Raw genomic sequence first — 19,085 nt, forward strand, 5'->3', positions numbered from 1 at the left:
ATATTAATATGAATAATATAAAGCTTTTCAAAAGCAAGAAAAGATTATTAATTAAGGGCCGATTTTTCAATCCTTGGTTAAAATTTATCCTTCCAATAAAGTATTAGGTATACGAACATTTTATAATGTCACCTGTAAACTGTCATATACGAACAATTAGATTACATTTTTTAAATGGTAGTTTAATACGTTATTCGATGAATAAGTTTTAATCAGCGATTGAAAAATCAGACCTTGATTGTATAAAAATATGTATTTTTATTTAAAATTACGTTCGAAATTCGTTGCAATTGTTTCGCTACAGAAATCAATCTTGAATATTATTTATTATGTATTTTATTTCAATTACTCTTCATATTATCACAGCAAACACTTTAACCCTTTTAACCTAAGGACCCAAAAATAAACTACCTTTTTATTTAAATTCCTTTTAGGTATAAAAAATTAACCTTTCTTATATATGTAGTAATCTCTACGTAAATCTACAGCTAAGTATTTTATCCATATAAAATGGATTTAATATAATATTTGTGCTTATAAGCAGCATTCATCTTAAATATTAACTATTAAGTTACTTAAATCTAGACATTTTTGAGCATATTTAGCCTAAACTACTATATGAATATATAATGTTTTTAAAACAGTAGAGTTTGAAATAATGAGAGAGCTTAAAAGAGCTTAAAAGAGATAACTGATTTTAAAATTAAATTCGCAATCGTATACTGTGTATTCAATCTTACTCATGCAGCTAGAAATTATAGTTACGAGAAAATTTTGAACCTTATACGTAACAAAATATGTTTATAATTGCAAATAAAAGAGAAATAAACCTATAGACAGGATATAAACATGAAATTTAAATAGTGTTAAAATGATATGTCAGTATTTTCAAAACAATTCTCAAACTATATCTACATTCTCAACTTAATGTACCTAAACTAAACATAATAATTTATTCAAAATTAATCTTAAACATCTCTATCAGTACAATTCCTATATCTAGGTCATTTAATGATCTAAGTACTTATTTAACATAGGTATAATTACCTTTTTTAATTTATGTAATATTTCGTCAGATAGATAAAAAAATATTTTTAATCTGTGATAGAACTGTCAAAATTTGACACATGTTTTCTAAATTTGAATTTTGCTATGAAAAACGTTCTTTACCGTAGGTAAGTCTAATGTTTTTTTTATGAAAACTTCAGATACATTAAAAAATAATAGAATCCCATGTCTTTTTTATGTAAATTACAAATATAAGTCATAGTCAAGACCATTTCCCCCACTTAGGTAGTCATATAGGTATACTGCCATTTCGTCGAGGGCATCGAATCTGGGGTCATTCAGTGTTTCGTCCCTTACTGACCGTGATGATCTGCCCAATGACCTGGAAAATTAAAAATATAATAATTTTGCGTCTGTGTAGGAATATTTGACAATAAGATGACCGTTAGGTAACGTTTTTTATAATAGGTAGCTCTGACTCCAATCTGGGTTAATACAGGATAGAGACTAATGACACTTTAAAATAACAAAAACATAACAATAGGAATATAATAAAGAATTTTATTCGAGTATCACAATCAAAAAGAACTTTTCTCCTTCTGCTATTATAGGTATAATTATGTCTGCTATAGAATAATTTGCGCTATACACTTGAAGTTAACATCATTATAAAATTAGGTAGATTATGGCACCCGTCGTGGAAAATTTCAAAGTATATTAAAATAAATATGTTACCTAAAATCTCCATCAGTCTCCAGATCATCTTCGCTTGTAAACCGCTCACGAATGTCCTTCATTATGCAGGCTTCTAACTTCTTGTGCTAAAATAATTTTAAATTGTCATATTCCTAACAGGGAATAGAGGCTTACTAATTTATGATACGTAGTACCTAATTAAGGAACTTGTACAATGTTATGATGTTAACCATATTCATGTACAAAATTTTGATAATATACACCCTCCATTCAAGGTCTCGGAATATTAAAAAAAAACTGTTAGGGAATTTTTTTTGTAATTCAATCCTTTTATTTTTGAATAAATAATGTACCTATGTTTAAAGTTTAATAAGATTACATAGAGGGAAACAAAAGTTATAACGAAGAGTCAAGTACAAGTATTTCTTAAAAAAATTAATGTAGAGTTCTTTACCTTATAACATCTGAAGAAGAACATGGGCTTGATAAGTTCTTGTGATAGAGGCGCTACGTCGCGTTTGAGGTCTGGTACACATTGCTGCAATATTAATTAATTTTAGAAAATGCTATGATTGAGATTTAACTGAAAGAATAATATGTAATGATGAGTATTTGTTACGTATTTTGGTAAATTAGTTTAAAATCTTTACTAAATCGTCTATCAGTCTAGTTTTTGCAGTGATGATGGTGGAAACCAAACATTAACCTATAATATTATGTACTACAGGTAAAGCATCAGACAGGTGACCATTTTATGCATACCCTACTCTATTGCCTAAAGAAAACTTACCGAAAACTTCTGACAGAATTGCAGACCATCTTGTATGTCGCCCTTTAGGTCGCTGGCCACGGGCAAGTTACTGATCCTCTGCGTGATCTGCTCATAGTTTGGCTCCAGGTTGTGGTCGATGTAACCGAGTTCTTGCATCACGCAGGTGATGTTGCGGACCTTGGTACTTGAAGGTCGGGAGATCATGTCCAGACGGTCGCGGAGGTCGAGGTCCCGCTGGAAGGGGATGTTTGTTTTAGTATACCTATGTTTGTGGTATTCCGTATTTAGACGATTCAGAAGTGAAGTCTAGTTGAAATGTCTGAGTTTTGTCATATTAATTTTAGATTATAGAAGTTGACTGTTGAGGACCAAACAGTAGTGAGAATGACGTATTGTTTGAATTATTGAACTTCTGTTTAACTTTTGGATAGGTATCATTTTAGAACTTAGGAAGTGAAAGTGCGGCTGAAATCTGAACGTTTTATGATATGATAAACTTGGAAAATTACGAATTTAATATCTAATTATAATAAGCTAGGTACGTATAAAGCTTTCATTCCGTAAAAAATAAAAAAGCCTATTTACGATAATATAGGCTTTATTTCTTGCAAAGTTATATAATTATATTGCAAGGTTTGTAAAATGTAAATTTGAGTAAAATTAAAACAGATAAATTAATTTTTATTTCAATCATTCCTTTCAATAAAATAAACAGTTAAATTCAAATACTCACAGACATCCTATTACTAGCGTAGTAGGGTTGCTGATAGAACCCTTGTGGCATGGGCTGCTGGTAGCCATAGGGGTTGTACAGCCCTGGGTACATCATGGGGTTGTAAGGGACCTGGTAGAAGGGGGAGGCACTGCTGAAGGGTCTGAATTGGGGGTTGGGGATCATGTATGGAGGGATTGCTTGTGGGGGGAATGGCTGAAATTATAATTTTAGAGATATTAGATAGATTCGATTTTATATTTTATGTAAATATAGAGTCAATTAAATTGATTGAAAGTCCAGGTACATATGAATTATGAAAGTAATAAATTGATTGAAATTAGTGCTATAACCAGGTAGTTACATATTATTAATTATAAATTATAATCAATTAGCAAAAGTAACTTATTAAAGGTACAAGGTTAAATAAAATTGTAAGCGATTTATGCGTAAAATGAGTGGACAAGCTATACTTAAATTGCGATAAAAAGGTTTTGATAACGAATGAACGAATGAAGTAATAGGAAAAAGGATCTACAAAAACACAGATGTGAGAATCTCAATATGAAAAATACAAATATGTATTAGATTTATATTAATATTTCTCAACTTTCTATCCTCCAATTTGTTTGAATTACAAACATGAACTTACTTTTGACAAAGTCGGGTAAAATGTATGGGATGATTTTATAACAATAGGTACTGTCAGGATATTTCGCAATATCACTCGTCGCCTCTTTAGCTCAGTGGTAGAGCACTGGTCTCGTAAACCAGGGGTCGTGAGTTCAATCCTCACAGGAGGCAGATATTTTTATATTTTTGCTACTCACCGATTGTGATCTCAATGGTAGAACGTTGAATGGATTTTTTTGTACATGTAATTTTTCTTGATTTGGCAATTCATTTTCTTGATTGTGTATAGCGCCATCTGTTGGTTTGGTTATGGTTTGCGTGCTCGGGTCTATCGCAAAGCCTGGCGGCAGTTTGCCGAACAAAATGGACGGTATCTGCTGGTTCGGCGGTTCCTCAAAAGATGGCGGTGTTGAGCATTTTGCATACGCGTCCTTCATTTCTCGTCTGATTTGTTTCACCACTTCTGGGCCGAAGCAGCTTTCGTAAATCTGAAATTGTTAATGAATTTAATTTTGAGGTGTAATTATGTAACTATAAAAAATAAAATGTTAAGCAATTGCTTTTTTGTTTCATTTCAAACTCATTCTTTAATTTTTATTTTTATGTCTAGCAGTAAAATGTAAAATAGAAAAAATGTAAAAAAAAACGATCGTTACAAGTAGGATTTGAACCCGCATCCTTCGCTTTTCGCTTCACTTCGATAAAAATATTATGTATTTTTATAAAATATTGAATTTGTTCTACAATTTTGACACTTCTGACAAGAGCAGTCGTGGCCGAGCGGTTAAGGCGTCTGACTAGAAATCAGATTCCCTCTGGGAGCGTAGGTTCGAATCCTACCGACTGCGAACCTTTTTTTATTTATTATATTTTACTTTATTCTTTTCTTTTTAGATTCAAACTGTTATGCACGGCATCATTACTTACTGCACATCCATTGCAAAATGCAAACATTTTTTTTTTCAAAATTTGCAAAATATTTCCTTTACAATTTGTTATTTTGGTAGAATGCTAATTATTAATTAATATAGGTACTGCTTACCTTCATCATTGCATATTTCTTGATAAATCTGTCATCGCTACTGGCTATACATTGTGCGATTAAGCAGAATAAAAAGGCTAGTGATATTCGTCCCATTTTGAACTGTAACAAATAAACAAAACATTGTAACATAGGTACCTAATATTAATTATTAAATTCACAATAAACAAAGTAGCTTGAACGAATATTAAATTAATCAGCAATAATCAAGTAAGTAATATAATATTTATAAGTTATTTATTATTAAGTATGTTATTACTTCATCAGCTCATTTGATTCTGAAAATGGAATATGAGCCGTCTATTAGGTTTGTACCTAGGTAGGTACCTACTTTTTGTGACGAAAGTATTCAATATGAGATACCTAGGTAATAGAGATAGGTACTGTTTACTCGTTCAGCTAGCATAGAATTACATACCTATGTATATTATCTGTGGTTTAGCTAATTCAATAAAAAAATGCAAATTACATCTCTTACCAAGACATGCCAAGACCGAATTATAAAATAAAAATCTCCATAAATTATGCTTAAACTTGAACTAAATTTAGTTCATTAACATTACATTACATTTACGGGAACCGTTATAAAAATATGATATACTTGCATGGTAAATTATTAAGTTTTTGTTATAGTAAGTAATTACTAATTAGTACAGTGATGTGTCCTAGATGGCGCTGCAGGGGTCAATAGCCCCCAGCGGCCTTGCCGTGCGCGTACGCAGCTGCCCACGTCAACTTGCGTAATGATCATACTTTTTGTTTACTATTTTTTGACATAAGATGCCTTGGTATTACCTATAGATTAATTTTGTAAAAAAATAATGGTGTTTTTTTCTCTTTTGACATTGTTCAGAGTTCAAACAGACAGCGGGCAGTATTAAAATAAGACAAGTTATCAAGGACGCTGTAATCGCTGATTGAATTTGGGGCTAAAAGATAGGCAATATTTTCATGTATCCATAATATTATGATGATATATTCGGTAGACATAACAATTATAAGTAAAAAAACCATTACAGATGCCAATATTTATAGCCACTGTTTTATGTTTAATTAGTTAATTAAAGCAAGCCAAAGAGCAATAAACTAAAAGTACATTGCGGTAACTATGTACCGTTGTGCCCTTAAGGTGTAATAAAGATACAAAAAACAGCATTATCTTAAACTGCTGTACTCCGTAGTCTACTTATAACCGGTACATATCTGTTGTACATAATGGTGCATTTACACGTGCGAATAGCGAAGCGAATAACGAACACGTGTATGTAAACAGTGCATTCGCTATTTCTTGAAATTCGCGTATTTGCGAGAATATAGAACTAACAGTACTATAAATGCGAATGTGTGAACCAACGTGCGAACAATCATGGTTCGCTACGACACTTGTTTATGAATGTTTCGTCAAGTGTCGAGGCGAATGGTGATCACAAAAGTGTAAAAGCACCATTAAGCAATCTGCTATAAGCTCAAGTTATATATAAGTGTACATAAGCATGACGAAGACAAGGCATAACCACTTTAGTGAATGACGGGGCGTATCCGAAGACGACTTACCATTAACCATCTTAAGTTTTTACTTTTTAGTGATGTTTTTTACTAGACTACTACAAGACTTCAAAGTTCAAGGCTTCAAGGTTTTGATTTGCTTTGCCACTAATCCACTAGATCATTCGGTTAGACTTCTTGGATTTGCTTCGAATTCCTCTCTTCTAGTAAGATATAGTGCATTCACAGTGACATAGGTTTTATTGGTGCATGTGCATAATCAGAATTTATATTAGAACAATGTGGGATATTGTTCAAATAAGAAACTACATAGTGTAGGTTCAATGTTTACACATTCTATCATTTTTCATAATTATTCCATCTTTAGCTTAATAATAATAATCTAAAATAATTGCTTTTTGCTTTTGCTCTATTGCAAAAAAATAATTATAGTTATTTGATGAATCTCTATAGTCTAAAGTATATGTTGTAAAAGATTTATGGCTGTAATAGTTAGTAATATAGGATAAATCTTAAATCTAAGTCACGAGTTGTGTCTGCGGTGTGCGTGGTTATTAGATGGCAAAGGTGCAAAAGAAAAACGAAAGTAGTGTGGGAAAAGTTTACTAGTAACTTGAAGATATTTTAATAATATTTAGTTCCTTTTCTCACTTTATCAAAAAATTACGATCCTATCTTAAATAATTTCTACCAACTTTATATTATTGCAATAAATATAATATAAAGTTGGTAGAAGTACCTATCAACAAAAAGTACACCAATAGCAAGAGTATAGCAGTAGTATTCCAATTAATGACGTAGTTATAAGATTATTTATTTCGATTAGGTACCGATCTGTAAAAAAAAAGTAAATTGAAAAAAAAAAATTCTTGGACGTCAGTTGGTCTGTATGTATGAAAACAAGATATTTTACGAAAAACTTATGCACTGCTTTAAACAAGCTTTCAGAATTATAATTCAAGTTGATGGTGACTAAAATCACAGCTAAAATGTAGCACATGCACAGATAATAATAACTATACTAACTGTACTGTACCTACCTTTAATTATATCAATCGGTAGTTGGCAAAGAACTTTTATTCATAGAAAGTTGTAAAAATTCTTGATAGTTAATTTGTTAGATAAAAAGATTATTGATTACAGAAACCGGTGGTGAGTCAGAAGTTGATCGTCTAATCGGATGGATTTGTCAAAGATATATAAGAATATCTTTCGCCCTGTAATTTAATTGAGAAATAAAGATAAATGAAATCCTTCATGTCAAATTTTTAGATTCGAGGCTTAATATGAAAGTACCTACGTAGACCGTACCAATAGCCAAATATGTACCTATGCAGTATGGTGCCTCGAATTGTCATCATTGCGATGCGACCTGTGATTCGGCTCAACACACACTCGAGGTATGTCCTGCTTGGGCTATGCAAAGGATGGTACTAACTCAAGAAATTGGAACTGATTTATCTTTGTCAGCGGTAATTAATGCTATGCTTAGCAGTAGATCTGCATGGCAAAGCGTTTTAAATTTTTGTGAATGCGTTATGCTTCAAAAAGAGTCAGCGGAGAGAGCTAGAGAACGAGCTAACGCTGGACGGCGTCCCAGGTGATATATCACGACCACTATCGTTGCTCTTAAGCAGCCGGCATTTTAAGTAAGGATTAAAATAATCAGAAAAGGTGTTTTCCTTCTCCGATTTTGCACTCTAGACTTAACTACACTAGTAGTTCAGGACCGAGGGCGGTTCAAGGGGGCATTGAGCCGCCTATATCATCTTCCCGGTCCTGTGACTGTCCTGCCCACTCTGGGTAATTGATAAAAAGGTTTAAGGTTTAAAGACATTTATTCCCATTAAGACATAAAGTCACTTACATGAGAAACTTAAATTTTAAACATAGGTAGTTATAAAAAATATCATTCGTTAGATAAAAATTTAGAGTAAGTTACATACTATAAACATAAGTTTAGGTTAGGTACTCATTCATTGCATTCAAAGTTTGAGCGTGTGGTCTTCCAGGATGTGTTTCGCTAATTGTTTTTTGAATACAATGAATGAGTTTACACTTTTTAATTTGCTTGGCAATCCGTTATAGAAACGTGCTCCTTCGTATGTTGCCGTTCGCCTTCCATAATTCGTTCGGATCTTCGGGAGGGCAAGATAGCTAGCTCGTCTATTAGGATAGTGGCGATTTGATGTTGAGAATATTATATTTGTATTTATGTTTTTATGTAGCGCTTTGTGGATGAACATACACGTATTATAAAAGTATAATTGTTTTAAATTCATTATTTTAGTATCGTCGTAGATTTTATTTGTAGAAGTTAAAAAAGGATATTTAAAAATGGTTTTAATAATTTTATTTTGTAAAATTTGTAGTGGCGCTAATTTATTTTTGTAAGCGCTACCCCATACTTCTATTAAATACATTAGGTGAGGTTTGACTAACGTGTTGTAGATGGTGTGGCTGATGGTGATAAAGAGGCAGGGAAGCCACATAGTCTGGCATATAGCTGCGGGAACTCTGGTGCGTTCTACAAGAGATCCCGGAGTCCCCGCTACCAAGCTTTGGGTTAGGCCGTCGAGGAGATTTTAGTGGGTAAGAATCCCACATGCTCTCTTTTTCCCCCAAAAGAGAGTATCTTTTGAAGATTTCCTCCCCGTTACCAAAAAAAAAAAAAAAAGACCGTACCAATAGCCAAATATGTACCTATGCAGTATGGTGCCAAGAAAGCTTGAAAGCGAAATTACTAAAACCGTTCATAAATGTTAAAATTTCATAACACTATAAAATTAACAACGTTTAAATATTTACTGTTATAATTTTTACTACCGTTGTATCACCTTCGTACCTCGTTTTATAACTGCATCCAAATATTTTTACACCTGTGTGTGGTTACCAATTTTGCTCAGCCATTCTCTATGGGCATTAATTGATTTTTATTAACTTCCCATATAAACCGGTCGAGATATTGATTGTCAGTTTTTCTTAACAGAATCTTAAGTCTTAAGTGAACGAATAACGGTGTATGTCATTTCTAGTTTAGCAGCAATCACGCGCAGGAAACGGTTACGACAAATTATATTGATGGATTGGTTTGTCACTTATGTGCATTTACGATTGCAATCATTGAATGGATAGAAGTTATCACATTATACGTGGAATTGAGGTAGTTGAGGCTTTCTTTTTATGGAAGCACAGAGCAATTGATTCTGAACGAGTACATAATATGTTTATTAGAAACAGTAGGTACCTGGTACATACTGTGCTTTGTGAAAAGGAAGAAACAGCATTTTTGCGTTGCTGAGTGCGGAATTATGTGACTTCAAAATTCTTATAATTTAACTACTCATTAATTTATCATAATATTATATACACTGGAACTTGGTCCGGTTACTTTTTTGTAAGACATCTTTCTAATAAGGAAGACATCTTTAAGGTATGAACAGATTCAAGTTTAAAAGAAATTCAAGATGTCAGTATTTACCTTTTTATTTTTTTTTCTATATGAATGGGGAGTCGTGTTTGTAACGTAGTAATTTAGAAGTTGCGGTTGATGATGTAACATTAGATACAAAACAATGGAGGAGGGAAGGATATCACAATATTTGAATAACCACAATATTTACGGTTCAATGATTCATCAGGTGAGTGACTCCAAGAGCTACAATTTGAATAAGAAATAATCATCTTGTTATTATATAGGTACTTATGATACAAACAGCGAACCACAATCTCTGCTATTTTGTAAGAGCCTGACACCAAATGAAATATAAAATAATTTACGTAGGTAGTAACTATGTAATAATTTAGTATCTAGGTAATCTGTGAAATAATTCCAAATAGTGCTAAGACACGCTCATAGTACTGACGTTTTTAACGAAAAGTAATCAAAGTCAGACATAGAACAGGAAAACACAGAGTTTACAGAGTATCATCCATAAGAAAACTCTATCTGTATTATGGACATGGCTATAGCTAGCTTACACTATTATGAGCAAACTAAGCCTCTTGATGTTTGTAGAAATGCACTGAGTCGAAATCGTCATAATACTCCGGATCGTGGAGCTAAATGTGTTGCCAAATGGTTGGAACTGGCTATGATTGTATGGTATGGACTATGAAGGAATGCTATGTTCTGAACGGCATGGCATAGTTAGTGCTCTTTGCTATGGTGTAGACTAGTTTCCTACACAAGATAATACTAGTTTTCTAGTATTGGAAAAGTATGGTGGTAATAAAAAAAGAGTGTGTGTACATATTGTACACGCGTTAGAAGTTATCCTTCTTTGGAGTATGAAAAAAATACTAGAACATACAACTTGAACATAGATAACAATTTTCATACCACCTAGAACTAACTTCATGCTGTTAAATTTAGGTGTCGGTGTGCGCGCGCATCGTAAAAATTCACTCTCATCATTTTTCTCCATCGCGCCAAAAGAAGTATAACTTCAAAAAGTTTTTTCATGGTTACTTCGGGGTGTGTGGTGTTTGTAGGGTGTAGTGTATGCATATTTATGTATTTATACAAAAATATTGTTTGTTTTAGAACAAAAGAAGCTTTGCCGGGTTTTGGATTACATGGAGTTGTGTTATATTCTTTTTTATCACGTTTACCATCACTTTTAATTAATTAGTGATATTCAATATTGAAATGAATTTTCCTTATAATCTACAATTCATTCCTAGAAGTCATACAATTTACTTGTGATTGGATTTACAATGAATGTTATTAAAATTATCGCTCCCGTAGAGATGTATTGTGAATTGTGATCTTTACACATGTAGGGCTGGCTGGTCATCGTTACCGTTTTTTCTAACCAAAGTTATTATTTTTGCAAATTATATTTCGATTTCTTTTTATTACATAATAATATTATTTAAAATTAAAAGATAAACTTTTATATACATCTTCACATAATAATAGATCATAGTCATTGCCGTGCCTTGATTATTTAAGTCTTCTTGATAATACCTAATTATTGTGTTTAGTATTATTTTGTTATACAATGATTTTTATGTTCTGGCAACCCTATACACCTGTCGAATACATTGGTTTTGTCCGACTATTAAAGTAACGGGCCTGAGATTAGCATCAACTTAATTGGATAGAGAATGCTGTAACATGTGTTACTTTTGTGTGTATTTGCAAATAATGGAGTGAATGTACTTCTAAAGCGTCTTTGGATTTTAATCTTTATTAAGTACTTCACTAAGTATCTGCCCGCGGCGTTGCTCGCATGGGTCTATTTTATGGTTTAAACTATGCCAAATTTTATCAGGATCAGATCAGCAGTTTTGACATAAAAGACTAACAAACATAGATACTTATAAAAATTCACCTTTAGTTTTTATAGTAAGCGTATAAAATTCTAAATAGGTATCTTCGGATGTGCTTTAGGACATAAAGATCGAATTGATGATTTATTATTTACAAATTGAAAAATCACAAGAGTACCTAATTGTGCTCGTTGCTTAAAAAAATCGTAAGAAGTTAAAAATTAACTCTGTTAAAATCTGTTTGGTTGTGGTTTTTCAAATACGAAAGGTAAAAGAAACATGGATCTCTGTGAGAATGCATACAGAAGCCAATCTCTTCATCAACCTTACAATTATACCAATCATAAAGATTTTTGTCTATAATTAAAAGTAATTTGAATAATTTTTCACGACAAGAATTCTCATGGGATTCTAATAAGTACGTATGAATAAAGCGTAAAATAACCTGAAGCTTCTAGTTAGACAATTTGTTCTATGTTCCCATACTTATGGTATACTTAAATGGAATAAACTATTATGTATTTTCACATTGTTAAGTACTTATTACAGCTTAGTCATTTCCAGGTTATTTATGAACTTTTTTTGTTGAAAAGCTATCAAGTGAATTTGGATTTCTTCAATTATTTTTAAAAGGTATTTAATTTTGTACTATAGTTAATTAGTTTAGATTCATAGTAGATAATCTCATATTTTAAATGCCCGATTTCTATCTTGATTCTTGATACGTACAGTAAAAAAAATATAATTGAATTGTATAAAGGTAGCGCTAGAGGCACTATTTTTCAATCTACCAATTTAACTAAATAGTAAAATTGATGAATAAAAACACTACTTTCCAACGCTTTTCGTAACTGTTATAAATAAAGACAAATCAAAAAAGTTCTCATACTAACCTATTTAGTGTTTGATTGTTATTATCAACCGTTGAATAAGAATCATTCACATACGATTAAAATAAACAACCACAGTAAACTATCATAAACAGTACACAAACAATCCCACCATTCATTATTATTGTAGAAAAGACGACGACACGGAAACATAAGAATTAAGAAGTTATGTAACCGCTTGGTTCAATTAGGTACTCTACGTCAGGCAACACTGAATGATGAGATTTTTCTATACAGTCTACACGATAACAAAGTATTACTGTAAATTGAAATTACGTGTGATATTTGTAAGATAATTGTATGCTGGTGTGAATTATGAGTTGGTTGAACTTTGCGGTACGGTAGCGTGGTGTAGCTTGATTTTATTAATAATATTAAAAGAGTTTGTAATCATTTTTGTAGACAGCTATAGGACTCCATTGATAAATTTCAACCAACAATACCCAATCAATGATAAGTTTGATGAGTTTTTCTTGAGTTTTAGGAAGGATTAATAAATTTAATTTAGGTATTATCATCTTTAGGATAAGGAAATTTTCATTGTATATGTAGATTGTACTTAGGCTTAATTATTGTAGGTATCTGCTATCCTTGTAGAAACCATTTCAAGTGAGAGTTTTATAGTAGAAAAAACTTCTAATTTCATTACAACCAAGTAAATAAAAGTCGTTAAAATTAAACGTTAACTATGTTTTTTATATATAATTTACCAATAAGTAATTAGTATCAAACTGTCCAAGTTTTTCCTAGAAAGGTAAACAAAAATAAAACAAAACAATTGAACATTAGAGCAAATAGTTTTTAACTCAATCACGAATTGGGACGAAGAAATAAACAACTGTATTTACACGAATCGGATTTTTGTTGATTTTTATCTTTAAAAAAGTTTGTAAAAAGCTAAGCTAAATAAACATGGCCGTGAAATGTCTAGTAAAAAGTTATGCCGTAAATTCGATTGTCAACTTTAGAAGGTTTTTTTCGTTTATTTTCATTAGAAAACTTCCTCAAAGCTTATATTAGTTTTTTCTGATTATTATGATTGTGTATATTTACTTTTTAGATATCGAGATAAAAACTAACGAAAAAAGGAGAGCCTATTTTACTTGAGAATGTAGATTTCTACTAAAGAAAAAATTTGGTCAATTCGTTCTTGAGTATATCCATTACAAATATACAAACATATTAAATCTTTATAAGATTTGTATGGTATTAGTTGAGATGAAGATAAAGATGTAAATATAATCTATATTTATCTGCGCTGTTAATTATCTTATCTTTATGACTTTATCTTATATTTCTCCTGATATGACTGTTAAAGAAGGTAAGAGCAATAAATTCGTAATTATAATAAATTTTCATTTCTCTACTTTTATCGATGTGTAAATTATAAGTGTTTGTAATATAAACACAACAACAAGAATTATAACTGGAAATAATACTAATTAAATTAAAATGATAATTAAAACAAAATTATATGACATGCATTGTCAAAAAAATTGCACTGAAAAATCTTAAACTAGGTAGTTAATCATTTTCTTTTATGAAACTTATCGAATGAGATTTGTTAGTCACAATTATCATCTCGATTAAAACATTAATTGAGGATATAAGTACGTTGTCTTCTAAAATTTTAGTATGGGTTATGTAGATAGGGCCGATCACTTACTTATCCCTAATTAGATCAGTGAAACAGATGTATGTGTAATGCATTTGCCCCTTACCCCGCTTGGGGCACGGGACTTCACTATTATGTTCAGATAAATGATCTAGATAATTTATTAAACTAGGTTTTGATGTAAACGTCTCGATAAGGGTTCAAATTGATTCCAAAGACAGGTAATAAATATAAATTACTTTCTAATGAGTGGACGTAAACCTATAAAGTTAATTAAATGAAATTCAAATTATTATGGCTATCAGGATATCTTTAAAATTATGTGCTCGTGATAAAGTATAAGAAGAAAGTTATTTTTAGTTCTCAATTCGGAATAAACGAGTTTAAAAATGTATTGTGCTTAAATTATTTTTCTTGTGATATCAAAAATTACAATATTTGACTATTGTATTCTACAATAAATAATTCACATTTCAAATAAGTTGATAGAGATATGAAGTTATTATATAAGTTTATTATCTACACAAAATATAAGGGTGAAATGGTATACCTATTCACAAAGTTAAAAATCATTACAAACATTAACGCAGACCAAAAGGCAACTCAATAATAAAAAATGCTCTGATCAGATACTTTATCTTAAAAACATCAACAACCGCTTTCAGTTGCCGGACATAACAATATCAGACACAGCTTTTAACCTATCAAAAGATATAAGAGGATATAGAACTAAATCAAACAGTCCCCAGTTATATTATTGACTATTTCCTACAAAACTGATAGTTCTTCTGTGTTATTATAAAGGTTTACACGTAATACGAATGGAGTGCAAAGATAATATATTATTGGAGACGAACCGTATCATTATGAACTCGTTTGAGGGAGCTTTTTTATTTATAAAAACATTGCTGCTTGATTAAACCTGATTCTAGTTGACTATTTTCTATAGTTTATTTCTTTTCCGTTTAAGTGTAGAGTACTTCGATCGCTAGGTTATCGTGAAATAGTTTGAAAATACTGTTTTATACAGTCTATTAAACTAGCTGACCTAGCAAGGACTTTTTGGAGCTTTCCTATTTTGCAGTTAACGACAAATCCATCAAATTCAAAATCATAAAAAAGATCCTTTCTTGAATTGTAACTATGCAGAAAGTTGACTTTGTTCATCTAAATATCATGGTTTTGTCAATTTTAATAACAGTAGCTTTACTCTAACTTTTTTACTGACTTTGTTCATCTAAATATCATGGTTTTGTAAATTTAATTAACTGTAGCTTTACTCTATTTTTTTATACTTTGAGGAAAATTATATAAGTTAATTTTTTATTTCACATTTTTTACGTTAATAAGGTTATATTTCTTGTGTATTTAAATATTTGTTTAATTTTACTTAATAGCTAGGTATTGTATCAAATGGTTGGAATAACAATAAATTATTTTTATAGCTTATCAACACAGAATTATATCATTTTCAGGAATGAATGGAAATATAGTTTTATAACTAGTTAACTATTTCTTCCTATCTAGGTATCTCTTTAAATTAACTAAATATTAAGTATTAATTAGGTAATTAATTTAAAAAAATTCCAAATGAAAATTAAGAAACACCTAAAAATATAAGTATCACAATTTTCTTCAAAAATAAAGTTTTAACACATCGTAACTCAACTAAAAATTACACATTTACAAAAAGCCCAATTTTAGATCAACAACTACAAAACAAAGCTGTACTCACCGCTAAGCTCGAGTCACAAGTCGCAAGTAAGCAGCGCAAGTATGCGCACACGCAGAGCAATGACTCGCCGCTCTTGACCTTGCGCAGAGAGTACACGCGAAAGCATCGCCGTACTTGTTTTATACTCGATGTGGGGGGATTGCAAGCGTAGAGCTTTTGGTTTGGACATTTTTCTAAGATACTTGGTCAGGATTTTTCAAAGATACGATTTCGAATAACCAGGGAAAATCCGGAATTGAATAGTGATGATGCTGAGCTTAAAGCTCTGTCAAATCTATCAAGTGTATTTTTTTAGGGTTCCGATATGTTTTTGATTTTGCATTAATTTAAAAATAGACAAAAAAAAACAGTATTGCCTCTCATAATTTTCCAATTTACAAATAATAAGTTGGAAATTACAGTATTTCTAAATGTATTTGTATGTTATGTATGTTCTTATAAAAGTACTATGTTTCAGGGATTTTATAAAGATTTGGTAAGAAGTGTAATTACCTAGAAGTACGAAAATACTCAAAGCTTCGTAATCTTCTGTAGTTACATCCCAAATACTTCTGTACTTCCCGTTCGGATAATTCAGTAGATATCTTTAATCTAAATCGATTTATCGAAACAAATTCTGTTTTAGTCCTCTCTCGAGGCATTCTGGCATTGCCAGAAACATGGTTGGGGAGAACGGGAAACAAAATTTAACAAGCTTGTGGTTGTGGTGTTTCATAAAATATAGTTAGAACTTGTAAGTATCCTACCTGTAATATCTAAACGTTTTATGATAGGATGCCCTAACATTTAAATTATGAATCATGCAATAGATGATTGTCGAAACGAATTCTTTGTCGTCTTAATGCTAACTTGGTCTCATTATTATATCAGGACCACATTTATAATTTCAAGAAGAGTAGGTACCTACCTACTCGTAATTTTATCATAATTGCAAAATATGGTTTTCTTCCTGGTCGAACCTAAACCTATTTATTTTAAAGCATGGCTCCAAGATTCCCACGATTTTTATCTATATTGTTTAATATGTAATACTTACTTATATCCAAAAAATATAAGTCTTTAAATCATGATTTATTTATATGGTAAATCTAGAAGTCATTCAGTTGTCTTACGCAAATTTTATTCGTGAAAACTGGGTCATAATGAAGATGTTTATTTTTATAATATACATTTCTTTCTGTCTCGACTCACGAGTGACTTGCACCCCCATCCCGATGATTAACGGAAAATGATTAGCGGCATGGTTCTGTATGAAAGCTTTCACACGACTGCCGAAAAGAAGCGCTCTGAAAATTTATTCAGAATTCATGTTGAGAGTTTAATTCTAAATAGTTACCTGAATTGAAATTATAAGAATTGAATTAATAGAGTCGAAATATCATGAGTAAAATTTCAGCCGTGTCTGTGTTTTTGAATAATTAAGTAATAGGTATTTGCATTTGCGATTCAACCGATGCTGTTTTACAATTTTTATATTCAAATAAAGTTTCTATATACATGACTCTATATTTCATCGTCATTACCATGTTAAGAGCATTTTTTTCCTATGCTCTTGTGATTATAAAAACATTGTTACATCAATCATTCTTATTTCTTACCTATGCAAAGCTGAGTGGAACAATTATAACTTTATGAGTGTAAATTTATTGTCCTATAGATGAAGAAGGTTCATATTTGATTTGAAATTAAGTACATAAAAAAAAAACTGTTTGAATTTTTATAGGAAATCTATGAAACATTTTTATTTTCAAATCAGAATAGATCACACATTATAAATAAGTATATTTTACGATTTGGATTCTATCTTTAATATTTTCAGGTTTATCCAAATGGAGGCTATTTTTTTGAGACAACACGAAATGTTTCAAATTCAAACTACATCAAGTCTTAGTTTTCCTTGCATATAATTTTTCACCTGCATTATAGAAAAAGGCTATTTACCTTGGATGAGCTGCATAAACCTATGAAAAAATGATTGCCGAGAAGTATTTCGAATTAAACATCGTAAATGAGATGGAACTGTTATATTGTTAGCGCAGGCGCATTTATATATAAACTTGCACAATTTCTTGTAACTAATGGTGCAGGAACGGTGCTTCTAACAAGTATAGATTTGAAGTCATAAACGCTACTATAATATCTGTCATCAGTTATTGCGTAAGGCTAACAAAATAACCGGGTTCAATAGGGGTCAAGAATGGCGATACTAGGAACCTTGCCAACTTTGAAAGGATTTAACGCCCATCTCATGCGCATAATAGTTAACAATGTTTTTGTAAAGATGTTACTATTGAGAGGAAACATTTTACATTCTTCATATTCTGAAGATCCTACGCAGGTAACTGCTCATTGCCGTGAGGGTGGTATTGGATGCGTTTACGGTAAGTAGTACTTGAACAATATAATATGTAGATGATTTTTTTAGCCGTTAGGGTATAATTTCATAGTATGAGAAATGTACAAAATACTTATTTATATGATACCTACTTGTGGCAAATTGAAGGTTGATGTAAATTACTTGAGTAAGTAACGAAAAAAAAACTCAGAATATGTACCTATAACTAATTTACTGAAGGCCTTTATATCCGCTAATAAAAATCCTCAAGTTTGAGATCCTTTGTGCAAGACTTTCTATAACGACCCATAGTTCAGCTTGTAGCATAGCTATAGGTACTAGAGTTTCTTTGATTTGGAATTGGGAACGAAATTGTTACTTTTCGATATCATTGTCAATAAAGCATTTGGTTAATCCACCAGTGAGCTATGACGTATTCAATTACATTTCAAGCTTAATTAAACACATAAAATAAACGGTACAGCCTACAACCATGTATGTGTAACTAAAGATAGAATTTCAGATTACTCACCGATCAAAGGCTCTATGGATTTAACTGTTCAGTAGTTATACCGTGACGTCGTCAATTAATATGCCTATCCACTGGTAGGTGTTCCTATTTGTCAGATGTTTAATGATTCACATCTTATACCTGAATAGATACGTATGTATAAAGTAATTTATTTATCGAATGTAACAACAAAAGTATGCCTCACTTTAATATACATATAACTATGTTGATAGATTAAAACTTAAATTCTTTTAAGACTTCAATTAAGATAGCAGGTAGTGGAACAACTTTAAGTAGGTACATACCTGGTAGGTATTCTATGACCGCCTCCTTGGTACAGTGGTTGACGCGTG

At 31.3% G+C, this 19,085-nt stretch overlaps 1 protein-coding gene and 2 non-coding genes across 3 annotated transcripts; 2 read left to right on the forward strand and 1 right to left on the reverse strand.

Moving 5' to 3' along the window:
- Positions 1–1,236: 1,236 nt before the first annotated feature.
- LOC123703155 lies at positions 1,237–15,962 on the reverse strand. Its single transcript, XM_045651064.1, has 8 exons — positions 15,887–15,962; positions 4,864–4,965; positions 4,019–4,309; positions 3,210–3,404; positions 2,495–2,710; positions 2,159–2,242; positions 1,744–1,829; positions 1,237–1,390 (listed from the first exon to the last, which is right to left on the reverse strand). The coding sequence occupies exons 2-8, from the start codon at positions 4,957–4,959 to the stop codon at positions 1,252–1,254; spliced, it is 1,107 nt and encodes a 368-aa protein (XP_045507020.1). The 5' UTR covers positions 4,960–4,965; positions 15,887–15,962; the 3' UTR covers positions 1,237–1,251.
- Positions 3,921–3,992, forward strand: Trnat-cgu. The gene has a single exon. It is a non-coding gene; the product is annotated as a tRNA-Thr (tRNA).
- Positions 4,588–4,669, forward strand: Trnas-aga. The gene has a single exon. It is a non-coding gene; the product is annotated as a tRNA-Ser (tRNA).
- Positions 15,963–19,085: the final 3,123 nt, after the last annotated feature.

The sequence above is a fragment of the Colias croceus genome, chromosome 2, assembly GCF_905220415.1.
Source record: "Colias croceus chromosome 2, ilColCroc2.1".
Taxonomy (NCBI): Eukaryota; Metazoa; Arthropoda; class Insecta; order Lepidoptera; family Pieridae; genus Colias; species Colias croceus.